Here is a 21,928-nt window from a genome sequence, read left to right as displayed (position 1 = left end):
GTGTGTGTGTGTGTGTGTGTGTGTGTGTGTGTGTGTGTGTGTGTTACACCCAGTTGTATTGGTGCAAGTGTCCTGTTGATGCTTTAATGGCTCCTGGGTGACTTCGACACAGCGTAGAGAAAGAGCTGCTGAGTGTCACACACTACCGTGGAGACGGACAGGTGTGTGTGTGTGTGTGTGTGTGTGTGTGTGTGTGTGTGTGTGTGTGTGTGTGTGTGTGTGTGTGTGTATTGATTACAGTGCTGTAAGAAAAGAGCCATTCATCCGTGTGTTTCTGTGGTAGCGGTGACATTAACAGCTGCTCTGCAGAGAGACGTTTAGTTTTTCTGTGTTGGTCCCTGAAGGCAGCATCTCCCTCGTCCAATGGGATTCACTTTAAGAGGGAGTATAAAGAGATGTGATTGGGTGAGAGAGAACAGTAAACTGTAACTTACCGACTCCAGCTGGTCCATGAGTTTGATGAGGAACTTTCTGCACTCGGGCGATTTGCTGTCCAGCTTCATGCCCGTCTGCATGGCATACAGCCGGCCTGTGGGGGGAGAGACACACAGTCACTTCCTCCTCATCCTCAGAGCTCAGAGGCATGACACCAAGATCAATCTTTTAAAGCCCAGCCGATAAAAAGAGATAACACTCAGAAACTCAGGAAGATACAGAGCTTTCATCCGATCCTACAGAGCCGTCAAACTACAACTCCCACAATCCCTCAGCTGCCAAGATCCTCTCGAGCAACTACACTTTCAAAGTTAAAAAACAGATCCTGCACTCGAGTGAAAGTAGAAGTACTCAGATCTTGTACTTGAGTAAAAGTAGAAGTACTCAGATCTTGTACTTGAGTAAAAGTAGAAGTACTCAGATCTTGTACTTGAGTAAAAGTAGAAGTACTCAGATCTTGTACTTGAGTAAAAGTAGAAGTACTCAGATCTTGTTCTTGAGTAAAAGTAGAAGTACTCAGATCTTGTTCTTGAGTAAAAGTAGAAGTACTCAGATCTTGTTCTTGAGTAAAAGTAGAAGTACTCAGATCTTGTTCTTGAGTAAAAGTAGAAGTACTCAGATCTTGTTCTTGAGTAAAAGTAGAAGTACTCAGATCTTGCACTTGAGTAAAAGTAGAAGTACTCAGATCTTGTACTTGAGTAAAAGTAGAAGTACTCAGATCTTGTACTTGAGTAAAAGTAGAAGTACTCAGATCTTGTTCTTGAGTAAAAGTAGAAGTACTCAGATCTTGCACTTGAGTAAAAGTAGAAGTACTCAGATCTTGTACTTGAGTAAAAGTAGAAGTACTCAGATCTTGTACTTGAGTAAAAGTAGAAGTACTCAGATCTGGTACTTGAGTAAAAGTAAAAGTACTCAGATCTTGTAGTAAAAGTAGAAGTACTCAGATCTTGTTCTTGAGTAAAAGTAGAAGTACTCAGATCTTGTTCTTGAGTAAAAGTAGTAGTACTCAGATCTTGTTCTTGAGTAAAAGTAGAAGTACTCAGATCTTGTTCTTGAGTAAAAGTAGAAGTACTCAGATCTTGCACTTGAGTAAAAGTAGAAGTACTCAGATCTTGTACTTGAGTAAAAGTAGAAGTACTCAGATCTTGTACTTGAGTAAAAGTAGAAGTACTCAGATCTGGTACTTGAGTAAAAGTAAAAGTACTCAGATCTTGTAGTAAAAGTAGAAGTACTCAGATCTTGTTCTTGAGTAAAAGTAGAAGTACACACTAGCAGAACAAGGAAATACTCATTACATGTTCTACATGCGGTGATGGAGCCACAAAGAGAGGCTTTGTGTCGTCGAACATCCAGAGACAGAAACACTGAGGGCTTTCACAGAGGAAGGACACAGACAGGAGCAGAGGGGACCCTTCCAGATGTTCACCCTCTCAGTGGCGCCCCCTGGTGTTCAGAAAGTAACTCAGTCTTTATATCGGGTACCAAAACATCGCCAGAAGACTCCAAAATGAGTGACATCAAAGCCATCAAATGTTAGTGCTAAGGGACGATAAAAAACTGAGAGGCTATCAGCTCAAAATGTCCGAAAAAATATTAAATTAAATGAAAATATTAATTAAAAAAATAGGACGTTTAGATAAAATGTCAGAAGAAAGATTAGATAAAATTACAAATATGTAAACAAGTCAAAAGGAAAGAATGTACAATAAAAGATCAACACAAAAATATACAAATAAATAAAAATATTAATCAAAACATAAGAGGTTAAAGTAAGAATATGCATTTAAAAACACAATAATAATAAATAAAGACAAAAAATGCTATTCAAACAAATGAAAACCAAAACACAGACAGGACCAGAGGAGACCCTTCCAGATGTTACACGCTCTCAGAAATCAAACCCTTAACGTCATTACTAAGGGCCGATAAAACACTTCTTTAAGGAGAGAGTCTATCCGGTCGGGTTCCTCAGTTTAAAGTGACGTCCTCTGTTCGAAATATGAAAAAAATTGTACGATTTATCCCGAGCAGAATGTAGTTTGATGGCCGAGCGCCACGGCTGTAACGCAGTGTCTGACGTCATGAAGAATCTGAGCCAATTTGAAACTGAGCCAGGGAGACTCTGACAGAGCCAATGACAAGGACCTCATTATGGAGGAGTGTGTGTGTGTGTGTGTGTGTGTGTGTGTGTGTGTGTGTGTGTGTGTGTGTGTGTGTGTGTGTGTGTGTGTGTGTGTGTGTGTGTGTGTGTGTGTGTGTGTGTGTGTGTGTGTGTGTGTGTGTGTGTGTGTGTGTCTGTCTGTTCATCAATAACGTCAGTGGGAGTGCTGCAGCCAGACGCCGTCAGCAGGAGAGTTATGGAGCTCCATTACAGGGAGATAAATCGTGTTCTGGGCGGAGGTGAGGAGCACACTGACCCGCAGCAACAGGATCATAATATATTAATATATACATATATAAAATGCTGTGCTGCAGGAACACGCTCATTTAGAAAGAGAAGAGAGATGGATGACAGCATCAACGTCAGACAGAAAGATGGAAGCCTGTTCGCGCTCTGACGTGAGTGAAGACTGCGCAGTGAACTCATTTTACTTAATGAACATAAACTTGACTTAGTGAATGAACTGCAAAGGAGCTCCTCACTCAGCGTGAGTAATGAGAAGCACAGCATGCGTCCTTAGTCCATATCACAACACTTCATTTTTCACAGGGGTTCACCTCTATTTGAAAATTAAAAAAAATGTATTACAATTATTTAAAACAATATGACATTTTTGTAATTCAAACTAAAGTGAAATTTTGAGGAAAAAGTGAAGCTCTTAGAAAAAATATATACTTGAAAAGATTTAGACATTTAAAAAAAAAATGAAATTCTTAGAAAAAAAATCAAATGTTTTCAATAAAGTGAAATTCTTAGAAAAAGTTGAACTTGTGAAAAAAAAATCAAATTATAAGAAAAAAATCAAATTGTGAAAAAAAAAACAGATTATAAGAAGAAAAAAAAAAGATTCTGAGAAAAAGTAAGCTCTAGCCAATCAAACCGCTGCTTGTGTGTCCGGGGCGTGAGATTCAGGTGATTGGTTGTTGGTCGAGTTTCAGACACGCCCGCCGGCAAGCGGCAACGCACGCCGCCGTGTGGACGGGCCGTGACAGTTATGAGACAGACTGACGGCCCGTCCACACGGCGGCGTTACAAAAATCTTGAAAATCTTGGAGGTGGGCGTGTCTGAAGCTTGGGGATTTTTTGCGAGCAACGCGACCAACAACCAATCACATGAATCTCCCGCCCCCGACATACAAAGTAAAAGCAATGTTAAAACGAAGTAAACTGGATATAAACTCTCCAAACGGGTGAAAACCTACCAGTTTCACCCACTGTCTCTGCCACCTCCCTCCATGCCTGGTTCCTCCGGTTTGTATCCCGGTAAATAGTTCTGGTCGTAAAGAACCGGGTGATTTGCTACCGTAATATCTCGTTTGGAATATGAGGAAATGAACTGCGGTCTGGCTCTCCCAGCTTGCACGCGGTTTGATTGGCTGCGCTTGTACTGTCAGATTTGCATAAACGGGATTTGATTGGCTGACGCTTCCAGCTCAGCTTCAAAAGTTGAACATTGCTCAACTTTTGAATCCTGAAAATCTTCGCTTTGCTTCCCCACAATGCAGTTCGGCGAAAAGCGAGTCAAAGTGACGTCACTCCATTCAAAGTCAAAGGGCAGAGAAGCGTTGGAAGCGTTGGAAGATTTTAACGCTGCCGTGTGGACGGGCCGTGACAGTTATGAGACAGACTAACTCTGAGAGGTTCAGCTTTGTAATCCTGAACGTCACCAAGCGCTCTTTCTATTCTCTTCAGAACACAGGACTGTATTCGTCATCACGGACAGAAGATAAATTACACTTCATTTTAGGAAAATCTAATGTAATGAGATTGGAAAGAGTCCAACCGTTGATTTCAAAAGGTCTCATTTATGCCCTCCGAACATTACAGTTAAACGGTTAGAGGGCAAGATGGATTCTGAAGCCGCGATGCCAAAAACATGTTCTTATTTATTTATACGGGATAAACCGAGAGGAGGTGCACCAGCTCTCAGGGCGTGTTTGTTTTCAACCCCCCGGACATGATTTGTGGAGTAAATCCAGCTTATAAAGTCAATGTGGGACCCCCCCCCTGTCAGCCAACGGCTGCTCCTTTGAGATGCTGCGTCCAGGGAGTCTAACGTGTCTCAGATTCCCTCCATGAGACAGAATGAATCCTCAGGGGAGATGAGCGTAAAGCACACGGCTGGCATGATGCTGTGTTTCAGCACGCTGTTTAACACACACGGTTCAAACGGACAATTCTCGAGAGAAAAGTGACATTCTTATAAAAGTGACATTCTGAAAAACACATTACATTTTGAAAAAAATATGACATTCTTTGAAAATAAAGGTAATTCTTTGAAAAATAATTAAATTCCGAAAACAAAAAAATTCTACGAAAAAAGTCAAATTCTACAAACTAAAAATGTTGCATTTTAACTTTTTTATACTAACATAATAAATGTATTATATGTTGTTCATTGTATTTCATCTTTTATTGCACAACACAGAAACGTTCCTGCAGCTCTCGGTAGGAAACCCCATGCTGGACTTCCCCACAACTCAAAAGCAAACGCCTCACGGATCAATAAATAAATAACATTAAATAAATAAAGGTTTCTGCCTCCCGGAGAAGAAACGCGTGATGATGTGTCAGCGCTGTGGATTTCTGATCTGAGTTCTGTTATTCATTCAGCTTCATGTCTGACAGGAGCACACTCTCTGCACTGCCATGGCCTGACGAAAGAATGTCAACTCTGCAGAAAAAATATCATTCTTAGAAAAAAAGTAAATATCTTTGAAAAATTCTAATTCCAAGAGAAAAGTCAAAATCCCCCCAAAAAGTCAAATTCTCACATTTTTTTAAATTTCAAAATATTAGAAAAAAAGTCAAATTCTAAGAAAAAAGTCAAAACAAATAGATAAATAGTTCTTCCTCCTGTTGTCATGGCCGACACCAGAATGTGTGCCACTATTTCATTTACAAAGATGTTCCTATTGTCGACACGTTGATCATAAATATGTGTAAAAGTCTCTATATTGAGGCCAATAGTTTTATTTTTATATTATTTTATATTTACATACTTGAATACTGTCTGTGTAGTGTACCTTGGCTTGAAGCAAGTTTGAAGGTCAATCATAAATCGAAACAGAAGTATTTAAATGCGCACTCTGCAGTTTCAGGGAAAAAGTCGAATTCTAAGCAAAAAGTCAAAATCCAGAAGCTTCAGGTCGTCAGCAAAACAGGTTGCTCTATTTAAAACTGTAAAAAACATATTCATTAACAAGTAAATCAAATATGTACATTAACGCATAGCTCTTATCAGCACGAGCTTCACAAAAGGATATATAACTTAGAATTAAATAAATAAAATATCAATAAATGGAAAAAAATTGAATTAAATATGTATAGAAAAATAGGAAGTTAAAGTAAATATCCAATAAATGATCATATCAAATAAAATAGAGTGAAATATAGTTATCCAAGGGGGGGTTATGTTTTTTTTGACATTTGCTCTATTTAAAAATGCAATAACATAATTAATTAAATACATGAAATATGTACATTAACACAAGTAGCTCTCAAGGACACTCAAGGATCGTATCAGCACTGGCTTCACAAAAGGAAATATAACTATAGCCAACGTGAGTGAATGACTCAAAGCACTACAGTCACTATGAAAGAGCTGCCTGTCACACCTTGATGTGAACACCCCTCTCACAGCAGGGGGTGGAGCTCATTCCTGAGAGCTGAGCCACAAACAAGCCGGACCGGAAATATACAGACACATGAGGAGTCATCTGATTCTCTACAGCAGTGAAAGTACTTTACTATAATGCTGGAGTTAAGTACAGGTGCCCTGAATGTGTTCTGAAGCCCAGTCAGTGGCTGTGAAGGTGTATTTATTTTATTTTATTTTATTTTATTTTATTTTATTTATTTTATTTATTTTATTTATTTTATTTATTTTATTTTAATTTATTTTACTTATTTTATTTTATTTATTTTATTTTATTTATTTCACTTTCTTTTAATACTTTCCACCTCATTCTGAGAGAAAGAGGTGAAATGTGCCAACGTGAAGGCTATCTTGGTGTTGGTGACGTGTGCAAGACCAGAGATGTAGTTCATTGAGCGCTTCACACAAACAAATGTGTGACTTCACAGTTTTACGACATTTTTAATTTTTCTGATTTGCAAAATTATCTTTTAAAATTGACAAACATCATATGTGCAACTCATGGCACAATTCAAACGGGATCAAAAGAGAATCTTTCTCTCTCCATTGACTTCAATAGATACTTTTTTTGAAATAAGGTCCCATGGAGGTCCCTGGAAGGGGAGGGACTTCGCCTCTCATTGTCCTAAGTCAGGGGTACTCAAATACAAATCTCAAAGTTCCAAAGAAATGTTTCAATAAGAGAAAGGTCCGTTTATTACGGTCATTCAAACTTTTAAACAATTGCAACAAGATTCTTAACACGAGGGTGCAAAAACTAAAAATCACTGTGCTTGATCCCTCAGGGTGGCAGAGTGAGCAGTTATGAATAAAGGCAGCCGCACCCTCTTTCATTCAGCATTCCCATTGGTGCTTTATAAATGTCTTCCCCCTTGTGTGTCCACTGAGGTTCGTCAGGCCCAACACATCTTCAGCAAACTCCCCCTTTGCCTCATCATAAAAACTCACACACACCAGCAACTGAGCGTTGTCAGTGGTGCCAGTGGACTCATCCACAGCTAAGGAAATGCACTGTGCATTTTGTATTCCATCACAAAGCTGATTAATCAAATCACCAGCCAGTGTTTCTGTTCTTCTGGTTGCTGTGGAATCTGAGAGGGGGATTTGCTTGACCTGTTATTTCCTCTTTTAGTTTGCCTTCAAACATGGTCTCCATCACTTCAGTCATGCATTCTCTATACTTTATGATCCAGTGGAAAGCCCTTACCTGCTGGCCTAGTTCAATCAAAGTGGTTACTTTCTGTGGGCAGTGTAGTTTTGCACCCCGTCTTATTTTGACTTTCTCAGGACTTCAAACTGTTGTTTGGGGGCAGACCCCCACAAAGAAAAACATATATTTACACACGTAAGGTCATCATCTTAACAGTTTGTATGCTCATCCGTGAGCAGAGCATCAAGTTGACATGTCTATTACAGCTGAATGCGGTGATTACCATGTTGTTCATCAGAACGCCTCACACACTGATTAAGATCAAAGCTTCAGTGCGTTTTGATTCAATGCTGAGTGCAGCCAACCTGACAGGCTCTGCTCTCTCATTGCAGACCGCACCTCATTCCTTCATTACTTGGGTCCGAATGCTTCTCGTTTTGCGCCGTCCCGTTCAAATGAAATCGCCGCAAATCATATTTCAAAGCTCGCGCCAGGTCCGGGGGAGGGGTTACAAGACGTGCGTCTTGTGCTGCATTCACTTGCACTCGGACATTAGAGACGTTCTCTCATAAATGTCCGATGAGCCACAACTTTTCTTTCAAAACAAAGCTGCCAACTGGGGTGGCAAGGCCTATTTTTAGGGTGGCAGTTTCCACCCCATGCCACCCCGGGGTCCCCGGTAGGTGAAACTAGGCTACTAGCTACAGTACAGATGCAACTAGATGAGCTTTTAACTCTCGCTCTGACTTTTTTTTTAAACACACATTTTTCCCACCCGCATTCAGCGAAGACCCGCCCTACTGTGCCTCTGATTCGCAGACTGTTGGTGGGGGGGGGGGAACGCTGACGGGATGCTGAATGTGATTGGACCAATGCGTTGACAGACACAGACAGACAGACAGACAGAGCGCTGTTTGCAGTGGACACAGCGGAGCATTTTGACTCGTTGCGTTGTCTCAAAGATAACACAGATAATACATATGAAAGTATAATTTGCTCAGAGTCCAGAGACAGTTGTGATTCAGTCCAGATCCGGACCGGAGTCTGGACTTTGAGGATGCCTGTCCTAAGTGTTAGACAGGGAGAGTGGTGAGAGAGGTGAGACAGACAGGTGAGAGACAGACAGGGAGAGAGACAGACAGGTGAGAGAGGGGAGACAGGTGAGAGAGGTGAGACAGACAGGTGAGAGAGGTGAGAGACAGACAGGGAGAGAGGGAGAGAGACAGAGAGGGAGAGAGGGAGAGAGACAGAGAGGGAGAGAGACAGAGAGGGAGAGAGACAGACAGACAGACAGGGAGAGAGGTGAGAGACAGACAGACAGACAGACAGGGAGAGACAGACAGGGAGAGAGACAGACAGGTGAGAGAGGGGAGACAGACAGGGAGAGAGGGAGAGAGACAGACAGGGAGAGAGGGGAGACAGACAGGTGAGAGAGACAGAGAGGGAGAGAGACAGAGAGGGAGAGAGGAGAGACAGACAGGTGAGAGAAAGTAGAAATACTCCAATCTTGTACTTGGGTAAAAGTAGAAGTACTCAGATCTTGTACTTGAGTAAAAGTAGAAGTACTCAGATCTTGTACTTGAGTAAAAGTAGAAGTACTCAGATCTTGTACTTGAGTTAAAGTAGAAGTACTCAGATCTTGTACTTGAGTAAAAGTAGAAGTACTCAGATCTTGTACTTGAGTAAAAGTAGAAGTACTCAGATCTTGTACTTGAGTTAAAGTAGAAGTACTCAGATCTTGTACTTGAGTAAAAGTAGAAGTACTCAGATCATGTACTTGAGTAAAAGTAGAAGTACTCAGATCTTGTACTTGAGTAAAAGTAGAAGTACTCAGATCATGTACTTGAGTAAAAGTAGAAGTACTCAGATCTTGTTCTTGAGTAAAAGTAGAAGTACTCAGATCTTGTACTTGAGTAAAAGTAGAAGTACTCAGATCTTGTACTTGAGTAAAAGTAGAAGTACCAGAGTGTAGGAATACTCTGTCACAGTAAAAGTCCTGCATTCAAAATGTTCCTCAAGTGAAAGTAGAAAAGTATTCTCATCAAAATATAGTGAAAGACAGTAAAAGTAGTCGTTGTGCAGATTGGTCCATTTCAGAATAATAGATATGATATGTTTTATAATGATTGATCATGAAAGTGTTCTCAAAGCTGGTAAAGGTGCAGCTAGTCTGAATGACTTTGTATACTGCAGGGTAGCTGGTGGATTTACTCCAGGTGGAACTAAAGTCTGATTTAACACTTGATTAGATTTCACATCATTCATCCACATCTGTGAAGTAACTAAAGGTATTAAGTACATGTAGTGGAGTAGAAGTACACCATTCACCTCTGAACTGTAGTGGGGTAGAAGGACACAGTAGCAGAACATGGAAATACTCAAGTTAAGTACAATCACCGCTAAATTGTACTTGAGTAAATCTACTTAGTTACTTCCCACCGCTGGTTCTGTATAAAGACAGTACAGTCAGAAGCTAAGCTAGCCCTTTAGCTTCAGGTAAACACAGCTGATGCTAACAATTAGCATCAGCAGTATAACTCACAGTAGTAGGCGACCACCGGGTCCCGGCTCTCGTGCTCCTGTGCGGTCCGGAGGTAGTGCTGGATGGACCTCAGCTGCGGGGGGAGAGCCATGGTGGAATACAAATCAATAAAACACACAAAGAAACCCGCTTCAGATCCAGAGAAATCAACCTCTCCGTGTTGTTGTTGTTAGCGAGTGTTCCGTACTTCCGGGTGTGCAGCCAATGGGAGCGGCCGCCTACTTTGGGATTGGTGACGTCACCAGAATGTTGGGTGGGACGATTTACGATAAGATAAGACATGAGATAAACTCTGATCAGGTGAATGTACATATATACAGATATTATCAGAAGTGTGAAGTAACTAACTACATGTACTACTGTACTTAAGTACAACTTAGAGGTACTTGTAATTTAGTTGAGTATTGACATGTTGCTACTGTGTACCTCTACTCCACTATAGTTCAGAGGTAAATTGTATACTTTTACTCAACTACATTTATTTACTACATTTAGTACAAGATCTGAGTACTTCAAATTTTACTCAAGTGCAAGATCTGAGTACTTCTACTTTTACTCAAATACAATATCTGAGTACTTCTACTTTTACTCAAGTACAAGATCTGAGTACGTCTACTTTTACTCAAGTACAAGATCTGAGTATTTTTACTTTTACTCAAGTACAAGATCGGAGTATTTTTACTTTTACTCTAGTACAAGATCGGAGTATTTCTACTTTTACTCAAGTACAAGATCTGGGTACTTCTACTTTTACTTAAGTACAAGATCTGAGTATTTTTACTTTTACTCAAGTACAAGATCTGAGTATTTTTACTTTTACTCAAGTACAAGATCGGAGTATTTTTACTTTTACTCTAGTACAAGATCGGAGTATTTCTACTTTTACTCAAGTACAAGATCTGGGTACTTCTACTTTTACTTAAGTACAAGATCGGAGTATTTTTACTTTTACTCAAGTAACAGATCGGAGTATTTCTACTTTAACTCAAGTACAAGATCTGAGTACATATCTTCATGTTCTCCTTCGTCACTGAAAATCTGAACGGTTGACTTTAATTAAATGTCAACATATTTCATAGCGAGGCGAAGTCCCTCCCTTCCCGGTGGAACTCAATTATGTAATGAAGTCAATGGGGAGAGAAAACGTATCTTTCAAATGTGCCACGAATTACACATATGATGTTTGTCAATTTAAAAGATAATTTCCATGTAAAAAAAGTCACAGTTTTGTCGTAAAACTGTTATAAGACTATGAAAAATACGCAACTAGAAAGATTACAAATCCCAGGGTCGCATAACTGATGTCACAATTGTTTTCCTCCACTAAATAAGAGATAGCTAAGATAACTTTTACAAGATGCCTGTGTGCTTAGTACCAGGTTGTTACCAGCAATGGGTCTTGCTCGTTCTTTTGCTTCCCGTCTGATGAAAGGACCAGGAGTGGCTGGTTCAAGTTAGCTAACTAGCTAGTAGCTAGCACGTTAGTTAGCATTACAGCCGGCTTAGCCGTGTCATTAGCCTTAACATGAAGTAACATTAAGTAACCCAAAACGTTAAACAGTAGAGTAGTAGTCATATTTCGTGAACCCTTTGAAGAGTACTGTCACACCGGTGTGATCATTCTATACTACACCTTTAAGCCCGGATGCCCCCTCCCCCGGGGGCTGACATGCTAACGCTAACGCTACATTAGCATTGGCGATCTTTTCTACTTCATGCTATCTGCACAAATGGTTAACATTGAACATTAAAAAGATCAGGCAGTTCAGAGAGAATCAAAGGAAGGCAGACTTCAATAGATACTTTAAGGTCCCATGGAGCTCCACCAGAAAGGGAGGGACTTTGCCTCTCTATTATTATACTATAGGTTCAATTAAAGCAATAATATTAAGTTGAACCTATTAAACTTAATCATATTGCTTTCCACTAACCTAATGTGAAATCTGTTGATATAACGAATGTAATTTAAGTAAACGGTTCAGTTTTTTCAGTGCAGTTTTAGCCTCTCAGCCTCTCCATGTTTGTCCCTTCTGCTTCTTCTTCTTGTCAAGCGCGTGTGTTTATTTTGAAAATCCGGGGGACAGGAAGTGGCCACAGTTGTGTTTCTCGCTCTGATTGTTGACCCGCAGGTTCCCGCGGTTGCTGGCATGAGTTTGGTCTCCCTGAGAGGAATACAGCGTGGGAATGAACAACACGCCGCCAGGATTACGGTTGGTGCGTGGATTCCCTTTTATTTCAGTTTGTCCAGTTTTAACTTTGGGCAAAACCAAATTTGTTATGTTTTGTGTGTGTGTATGTGTGTGTGTTTGTTTGTGTGTGGATGTGTGTGTATATGTATGTGTATATATGTGTGTGTGTGTGTGTGTATGTGTGTGTGTGTGTGTGTGTGTGTGTGTGTGTTTGTGTGTGTATGTGTGTGTGTTTGTTTGTGTGTGGATGTGTGTGTGTGTGTGTGTGTGTGTGTGTGTGTGTGTGTGTGTGTGTATGTGTGTGTGTGTGTGTGTGTGTGTGTGTGTGTGTGTGTGTGTGTGTGTGTGTGTGTGTGTGTGTGTGTGTGTGTGTGTGATTGTGATGTCTAGAAAGTCTTTATTTATCACTTTTTAAAATGGGCAGTTTATTATAATGATGATTTAAACGCGCTTTTCAAAAATACTTGTATCTCTCATATGAAATACCCGTCATTGTGTTTTCCGTCCCTCTCTCTCTGCATTGTGTGCGACAGGAGTTTGTGTTTTTTCCGCTGACATGGTTATGTAGGGATTAGGGAACGAGCCAGTGTTCGGCCCTCTGTCTCTGTTGTACCTTTTCTCCTGAGCAGATCAATGGATGGAGGGATAAAAGGCCCCAAAAATGCATTGACATGGCTTTCAGAGTAGATAGAGAAGGGGGGGGGGGCAGTTTGAGGCCTTCTTCCTGTTGTTTGACTGCATCAAACGGCCATGAGCGAGAGGATTCAACGAGAGGGAAAACATGTCTTTAAACTACATCAGAAACTTCTATGAAGGATGCGTGAGTATCAGGAAGCAGATTTATATTACTCTCAAGATTCAAAGCTGTTATCGTCACATGCAGAGCAGCTACAGCGTAGATATGGCAATTAAAAAGTCCCAGGCTCCTGCAACAATGCTACATACGTATATATATATATATATATATAAGACATGGAGGTACAGGAGTCTATACATGTTAACAGAATGTAAAATGCATACTGCACGGTGAAACACAATACTGTTTATCGTAGAGATCTCCTCCACGCGGACACTTCATGAGTTTCCACTCTCGGCTTCTAACCAGATTCCCCTCCATGCTCACGTTCTGTGTGCTTCAGTGTGTTTCTCTGTTAATGTGATGAGTGTGAGGAGCTCTGTCTCCTCTGAAGGTTTGTTTATGCCTTTAAAACCTGCATTCATCTGGCTGACAAAAGCTGTGTGTGTGTGTGTGTGTGTGTGTGTGTGTGTGTGTGTGTGTGTGTGTGTGTGTGTGTGTGTGTGTGTGTGTGTGTGTGTGTGTGTGTGTGTGTGTGTGTGTGTGTGTGTGTGTGTGTGTGTGTGTGTGTGTGTGTGTGTGTGTGTGTGTGTGTGTGGGTGTGTGTGTGTGTGTGTGTGTGTGTGTGTGTGGGTGTGTGTGTGTGTGTGTGTGTGTGTGTGTGTGTGTGTGTGTGTGTGTGTGTTGCAGCTCCGGCCTCCCACTGTGATTGGCCAGTTCCACACCTTGTTCTTCGGCTCGGTGCGGATGTTCTTCCTGGGCGTCCTTGGCTTCGCGGTGTATGGAAACGAGGCGCTGCACTTCAGCTGCGACCCGGACCGCCGAGAGCTCAACCTGTTCTGCTACAACCAGTTCAGACCCATCACGCCCCAGGTAGGAACAGTGCATCAAATGTGTAATATGTTCAACATATAGACAGATAAGAACTTTATTGATCCCAGTTTGGAAAATGTATGCGTTGAAGCAGCATAAAAAAACAAGCCTGTTGTATTTACATAAGAGACCTCAAGACACTAGAAATAAATAATCCAAAATATTTCTAAAATAGCATTAAAAAGAAATACAAATGTCCAGCCCCCCCAGGTGGGACCAGTAAATTCAATTAAATATGCAATAAAGACGAAATTCAATACGGTTTATTGCTGTGATAACTACTTATATAAATCATTATTATATAAATCAGTCATGGACGTATAAAGAGAACCATGTTAGCAACGCTGGAGTAATATCACTTCTACTCGTTCTAAAATGAGTTACTGGGCAATATTATTTGCTATTTTATTATTCTTAAATCAACTGTGAATTAATATTTAAAGATCAAATAACATCTGTGCATAACTGTGATCTTCTTACATATTAAAGAAGCTCTATGAAGCAGCTGCCAAGTTCATATTTCTGACTTCTAGTATCACATTGCAAACAGAACTAAGGTAGTCTACCTTTTAAAAGTTGTTTCTGCGGACGTTAACTTACTGAAATATTAATTTTCCAAAGACACAAACACCATCTTTTATTCATCTTGATGGGCAATTGAAAACACAATGTGTCTAGTGATGAATGTATAAATATGAATTTCCCAGCTAGTGGAGTACTTCGTGACCACAGAGTGTGAACGTTGTGATCAGCTGTTTTAGCGCAGTTCTCCAGTGAAGGGGGGGGAGTGTCCCTCCGCAGCCGGTTGGCGTAGTTTTGGCACAATCCCGTTGTACAGACCGACGTTAACAGCAGCCCTGTCTGTGCACACGGAGACCGACTCTGTCGTCCGGTGATCTAACGCCTTCTGGAAAAGCTTCACAAGTACGTCGGTACGCAAATGCGCTTTGTGACACAAGTAACGGTACGCATTTCAGATTGTTGCCGCGCATGCGTACCTGCGTACCAGTTATGTGCACCCCTGCACATAAGCTCCTTTCCGGTTACTCTTTTGAAAAAGCCTGTTAACCAATCCAAAATCCAAGATAGCGGCAATTTACGATGGTCACCAGCGATGATTTGGAAATGTCATAAAGTCTCTTTCACTTGCCCTGTATGACGGACCTTGATCTCTAATCATACATTTCTGAACACGTAGAAACCCAATTCAGACATGGGGAATTACTCAGAAGCTTATTTTTAACATATCTGAGACATACAATGGAAATAATCTGGCTCAATGGAGAACTGGGTAGCCTATAAGCCCCACATTTGAACATTTTGTGTTTGAAATGACCCAAAGAAGCTGTGAAGAAGTTTTTTAATCAGTGAAATTGACTTTCCTCATAGTCAATACCATATCATCCAATACTAGAATGATCTCAATTGATCCAGTGGTTTAAATGATGTGGTATCAAACTGTTTCCCTGGATTGAGATGATGGAAAATGGTCGCAATTTTGGAAATGTTGGGCGTTTTTATAATAAATGTTGGTGTCTGTTTCCACTTTTTAAAGATTGTTACAGCTCAAGATTCAAAGGTCTTATTGTTATATGCTCAGAAGCTACAGTGTAGAAATGGAGAATGCTGAGCTCCTCCAACAATGCAACATGTTTAATAAAATACAAACAAGCAAACACTGAAATAAAAGGAAAAAAAGGCAGAGTTGGAGAGGAGTCATCTTCCTGCAGCACTAGTTCTGTTTCCCATTGTCTCCCCCATTGTCTTTTCTGACCCCCACCTCCCCTTCTTCGTGCCCTCTCCAGGTCTTTTGGGCGTTACAGCTGGTGACAGTGCTGGTTCCTGGGGCGGTGTTTCACCTCTACGCCGCCTGTAAGAACATCGTCCAGGAAGAGATCCTTGAACGCCCCGTGTACACCGTCTTCTACATCATCTCCGTTCTCCTACGCATCATTCTGGAAGTCATCGCCTTCTGGCTTCAGAGCCACCTCTTCGGCTTCGAGGTCTGTAAATGTCTGATGATTTCAGAACGTGATGAACTCAGTGGATTTCTGTAAATGTCACAAGTATTGAGTGTTACCGTCATGGAGACCAAATGGTTTGCAGATAGCCTCGAAAACCTTTTTACTTGGCTTAGCTTCTTTCGTTGGGTACCAATGACTTTCTTCTGAAGCCACGAGTTGTTTTTCTTCTAGTTTATTCCTGGAACACCTTTATGTCACATTATTATGTCTTACCGCCATGGAGACCAAATGGTTTGTTGATTCCCTCGAAAACCTTTTCATTAGAAAATTCCCGGAGGTTCTTTTGTTGGGTACCAATGCTCTTCTTTTGAAGCCATTAGTTTCCTTTTAGCTTATTCCTGGAACACCTCTTCAGAAATGGGACTCGATGACACCCTTAGTAGAGGCTTTTCTTGTAATGCTTGTCAAGAAGACTCATTCTGAGTGTGACAGCAGTCTTATAGAGAAACATCAAAGGTAATTACATGACAGCAACATGTGGTCCAGGTGGAACACAATAAGCAAAACTCACTCCCAACAGAGAACAGTTGGGTGTCACAGCTACCCCCCCCCCCCGAGCAAATTCTATTCACCCAGTAGGAGAAACAGATTACAGTTGCAATGTTAATACATTTGATCACACAATTTCGTTCACAGGTGCCAATGGTCTCCTTATGAAGCACCTCTATGTCACATTATTATGTCTTACCGCCATGGAGACCAAATGGTTTGTAGATTCCCTCGAAAACCTTTTCATTAGGAAATTCCCGGAGGGTCTTTTGTTGGGTACCAATGCTCTTCTTCTGAAGCCATTAGTTTCCTTCTAGCTTATTCCTGGAGCACCTCATAAGAAATCTCGACGACACCCTTAGAAGAGGCTCAACACGCATCTCTTCATACAATGGCTTTCCAGCTCGATAGCGAATTCACATCATCAAGATCCTCAAAATACTGAACTCTGAAGGGCCCTTTGGAGAAAGGAAGGAAGTAGTGAGTCTTGGCCTCATGGCGCCAAACTTCCAATAATGGCACCAATGCAGTGAGAAAGAGAAATAAATGGTTGGGTAAGGTCCAATTTAGTCAGTCGGCAGTGGAGGACCATTGGAGTCTACTTGTATCAGCAATGAACAAGAAGAAGATGCCACAGCATGACCTTATCATGGTTATTGGATGGATGTTATCATGCTCCAAACATCTGGAACAAACTCCCAGAAACCTGCAGGTCCGCTGAAACTCTAACGACTTTTAAATCCAGGCTGAAGACTTTTCTTTTTGCCACTGCTTTTAATTTAACTCTTCATATCTTACACGGCGCTGTAACTTTTATTCATGTATTTTTTAATGTTTATTTTTATTATCTTTGCTTTTTAATCACTGTTTTTAAATGCCATTTTCTTAAAAAGGTGCTATATAAATAAACGTGCCTTGCCACAGCTCACAAAAGCTCTTAGTATTTCAAGATTGTTCCTGGGACATGATGATTATCCTGGATTACCCGCAATATCCCATATTCCAACACAATAGAGCTGGTCCTTCCCTGTATATGCTAGGCTAAGCTAAGTGTGTCTAAAGGCCCTGACACACCAAGCAGTCACCAGAGAACTCGACGATGCCGACGCCGACTGTTGCGTCGCCGTGTTCTCCTGCGTCTTTGCCATGTGTCGCACTGGAACACACCGCAAAGACTTCAGCCGAGTACGTACGAACTGCGCATGCGTGAGCGGCAATAACTCTCCTTACCAGCAGGCGGCGGTAGTGTGTATTCGTCATTCATAAGAGGCAACAACCGGAAGACAGAGAAGAAGAACAGACTGCGTGATATAAACAAACAACAAATAGCGTGTGAATTCCATTTTCACTCTCGTCCATCGAAAACATGTCTCGTGCGGTACTGGAGCTATCAGCCACTGGAGCGTTGCTTGTGGAAGACATTCTCAAGCAACAGTTTCGCTTCTCATGCACTGATTCGCTAGCTGAACAGCCAATCAGAGTGATTTCTTTGTCCGACTGCCTGTGGCCGACGCACGGCCGATTCAACATGTTGAATCGGCCGTGCGTCGGCCATGAAAAGCCAAATAAGGCGTGTCACGGCCGACGGTGAGGGACACACCAAATTGAGTTTGGGCGACAGGGCACGCTTCGTCGTCCGACTAAGCACAAAGTGTGGACCAAAAAGCACGGATGCAGACACAGGATGGAAGCACACGAGAGTCTTTACTTGAGTTGTTGATACAAGATCCAGAAAATACATACAATACATATCTACACTGAAGCGTACCTATCAAAAACTAGAAACATACTTAATAACTACTACCTGAGCTTACCGTTCTATTACTCTGAACATCGACTATAACTACAACTGGACGACGATTTACGAAACGCTGGAGAGCTCGGCATGAAACACAAGACAGTCTGGAGACAGGGAAGGACTGGACATATATACTGACATCACCAAGTGAGACAATAATGACATGACAAACAATCACCAGGGAAACAAAGGGAGGAAGTGCGTGACAAACACATGAGGAAGACAGACCATCAAAATAAAACCCCAGAACGAATCTAAACATAAAACATGAACGTGAATAAAACACAGTTGACGACGCACAACACTTTGTGTTTCTTGAAAGTTTGACCAAGTCCTGTTTCTCTTTCTTCCCTCAGGTCCACCCGCTGTTCATGTGTGATGCCGCTCCTCTGGAAAGGACCTTTAATGTGACTAAGTGCATGGTGCCCGAACACTTTGAGAAAACCATCTTCCTCAGTGCCATGTACACCTTCACCGTGATCACCATCCTTCTCTGTGTCGCCGAGATATTCGAGATACTCTGCCGACGGCTCGGTTATCTCAACAACCAATGTTGACAACCAGCTCACCGTTAAAATGGCAAAGGTTGAACATACACGACACTCATTCTGCCAGTTAGTAATCGCGCTCTTGGTTAGCTACTGGTGGACCTTTTGTAGAACAGGAAACTGACGTAAGAGCAAAACCTCATCTGTGGTCCATCGTCAGTGAGTTGGGACCAAGAAATCTGAGAATGTGCAACAGCGTCGTAGATGGCAAGTCTGAAATATTCGGAGTAATCTTTCCTAGTCATGTCTCAGGTGTCAGTGGGTCTGGCTGTGTCCGAGGGGAGGTTTGGACGAGATAGTCCCTTGGGGGATGGGATAGAAAGACTTCTGGTTTACCTTTTACTACCAAACCCTGGGACTATAGTCGGACGATAGCACAAGGAACCCCTAGTTTGTCACAGACCTGTCACCCTTTACAGATTCAGGGTGGCTATAACCTTTTTCTTGGCGTTGTACCTTAGATCAGATACTTTTACACTCCTAGGAAGCGTTCTCTGCCACATGTTCGACATATACTTTAGGGACTGCACTGAATGCATCAAGATTCATTAGACTTCTCTTGTCTTCACCTTTTCAGCTCCATTTCAGAAAGCTTTAACTGAAAAGCACAACCTCATGTATCATAAACACAGCCAACAGTGCTAATGGTTTAGCTATTGACTGACTTCTGTATAAAGTTGCAGATTAACACTACAGCCTAGCTTGTCTTCCAGGTGCTGATCAAATATGACAGGCAGACTATTGAGATGGTAATGGATTATTACAAATGTCATTCTTAAGTAATGGTGATCCACGGTCGATGGGAATGCACCTCGCTGTGTTACATTTCCAATATGTATCATGTTATTGCCTCCAGCCTGTTCTGACCTTTACCTCCATCAACGTGAACACCACGAATGTGCGCTGGACTTTTGATGCCTTTCCAAAAATATGTCTAAACAACTTTTATCCTGTCTTGTAAAATGGAGAAATGCCGTCTAAAAGAAGCCCACCAATCTAACGATCCAGAAAGGTTCAAACTAAGTAAATGTTAAAAGCATCTGCGAACATTGATGCCATCACTCCAGATGATTTAGGCAAAAGAAAGATATAAAAAAGTGAGAATGAAATGGGTTAATATCATATTCTTTTTTAAAAGAATGCAAGGAGCCACTTTGATTTTGAAATTTAAATGAGAATTGTCGTATTAAACAAAAAATATTATTGAAATTTGGTATACGAATGTGTTGGAATGAAATTATATTTAATGGTAATTAATGTAGAAATGTATCTGACAATACTTTACAGTCTTTGTGCTTATGGATGTCCCGTGAGAGATCAGAGGTGGACAAACTCTTTTTGAGAGTTCCAAGGCCCTATTGGCCTCATAGATAACGAATTAACTATTATTTTTAAGGCTCAAGAACAACTTTAAGAAGATATATTTGAAATAGGTTGAGCTTTTGTCCATGTCTGATTCATCAAGGGTGTCCCGCAGCTTGTAGTACTACTCATGACCTGTCGATGTGTTTTGAAAAAGATTACCTCTCCTGTTCTGTCATTTGTTTTTCTTAATCAGACATCCATCCAACTTTTGTTATGAAGTTCTCAGCAATCTGTTTATCATCTCAGGTACAACATTGCATTACCAGACAAAAGTGGATCAAACCATTTTTTCAAATCCTTTATTTTATGTCACTGGGATCCCGACCGACGGACTGGTTGCTTTCGGTCCGATAGGCTTCAGGAGGGTTTGAAACAGGTTCGTGAATCCTGTGGTTTGGGTTCGTCTGCGTTCTGTTATCTGTTAAACCTTGTTCATGCTTCCTGTGGTTATAATGGTCTTGACGTGTTCCGCCAATATTTTATAACAATGTGTAGATGGTCGAACGATGATTTTACTAGCTACAAGATCACAAATTGCGAAAACGCCGGTTCAAACTTCGAGATGTTGAGGAAATCTTGGCAGAGAAGTCTGAAAATATAACGATATTAGTCAAAGTTACTGACTGGTTTGGAACGCAATTAGTACGGTAGCCGACCCGTGCAACTGCGCTACATCGGCCCAAAACACTTCATCAGGAGAAACACGCTGCAGCTTCAAAAACATTGTAAATAAAAAAACACAAATGTTCCTCATGAAGAATCCTCTTCAGCAACAACACATGAAGCATTTAGAGAACATTCAACAGCTTGAGGAGACATGCAGCGTTTACTAAGAGCTGCAGAAACCAAACGCTGAAGAAGCTCAAAACACAAGACTAGGGGACACTAAAGAGTGACGCACACAGCTGGGAGACCAGGGGACACTAAAGAGTGACGCACACAGCTGGGAGACCAGGGGACACTAAAGAGTGACGCACACAGCTGGGAGACCAGGGGACACTAAATAGTGACACACAGCTGGGAGACCAGGGGACACTAAAGAGTGACGCACACAGATGGAGACCAGGGGACACTAATGAGTGACGCACACAGCTGGGAGACCAGGGGACACTAAAGAGTGACGCACACAGCTGGAGACCAGGGGACACTAAATAGTGACTCACACAGCTGGGAGACCAGGGGACACTAAAGAGTGACGCACACAGCTGGGAGACCAGGGGACACTAAAGAGTGATGCACACAGCTGGGAGACCAGGGGACACTAAAGAGTGACGCACACAGCTGGGAGACCAGGGGACACTAAAGAGTGATGCACACAGCTGGAGACCAGGGGACACTAAAGAGTGACGCACACAGCTGGAGACCAGGGGACACTAAAGAGTGATGCACACAGCTGGAGAACAGGGGACACTAAAGAGTGACACACACAGCTGGGAGACCAGGGGACACTAAAGAGTGACGCACACAGCTGGGAGACCAGGGGACACTAAAGAGTGACGCATACAGCTGGGAGACCAGGGGACACTAAAGAGTGATGCACACAGCTGGAGACCAGGGGACACTAAAGAGTGATGCACACAGCTGGGAGACCAGGGGACACTAAAGAGTGACACACACAGCTGGGAGACTAGGGGACAGTAAAGAGTGACGCACACAGCTGGAGACCAGGGGACACTAAAGAGTGACGCACACAGCTGGGAGACCAGGGGACACTAAAGAGTGACGCACACAGCTGGGAGACCAGGGGACACTAAAGAGTGACTCACACATCTGGGAGACCAGGGGACACTAAAGAGTGACGCACACAGCTGGGAGACCAGGGGACACTAAAGAGTGACGCACACAGCTGGGATACCAGGGGACACTAAAGAGTGACGCACACAGCTGGGAGACCAGGGGA

At 41.9% G+C, this 21,928-nt stretch overlaps 2 protein-coding genes across 2 annotated transcripts in view; one reads left to right on the top strand and one right to left on the bottom strand.

The window, feature by feature from the left end:
• vta1 (vesicle (multivesicular body) trafficking 1) overlaps nt 1–10,156 on the bottom strand; it is a 36,333-nt gene extending 26,177 nt beyond the window's left edge. Inside the window, exons 1-2 of the mRNA XM_079642142.1 lie at nt 9,947–10,156; nt 435–529 (exon numbers count right to left, since the gene is read on the bottom strand). Of these exons, the coding sequence (XP_079498268.1) occupies nt 435–529; nt 9,947–10,037 (186 nt within the window). The 5' untranslated portion in view covers nt 10,038–10,156. The remainder of the gene's footprint in view (nt 1–434; nt 530–9,946) is intronic.
• A 1,910-nt stretch (nt 10,157–12,066) lies between these two features.
• Nucleotides 12,067–19,808, top strand: gje1a (gap junction protein epsilon 1a). Its single transcript, XM_079642141.1, has 4 exons — nt 12,067–12,160; nt 13,622–13,804; nt 15,610–15,807; nt 18,472–19,808. The coding sequence occupies exons 1-4, from the start codon at nt 12,131–12,133 to the stop codon at nt 18,670–18,672; spliced, it is 612 nt and encodes a 203-aa protein (XP_079498267.1). The 5' UTR covers nt 12,067–12,130; the 3' UTR covers nt 18,673–19,808.
• The last annotated feature ends 2,120 nt before the right edge of the window (nt 19,809–21,928 follow it).

Source organism: Notothenia rossii (assembly GCF_949606895.1).
Source record: "Notothenia rossii genome assembly, chromosome: 8".
Classification (NCBI taxonomy): domain Eukaryota; kingdom Metazoa; phylum Chordata; class Actinopteri; order Perciformes; family Nototheniidae; genus Notothenia; species Notothenia rossii.
Note: the sequence above shows the minus strand (reverse complement) of the source record. Positions and strands in the feature narration are given on the sequence as shown.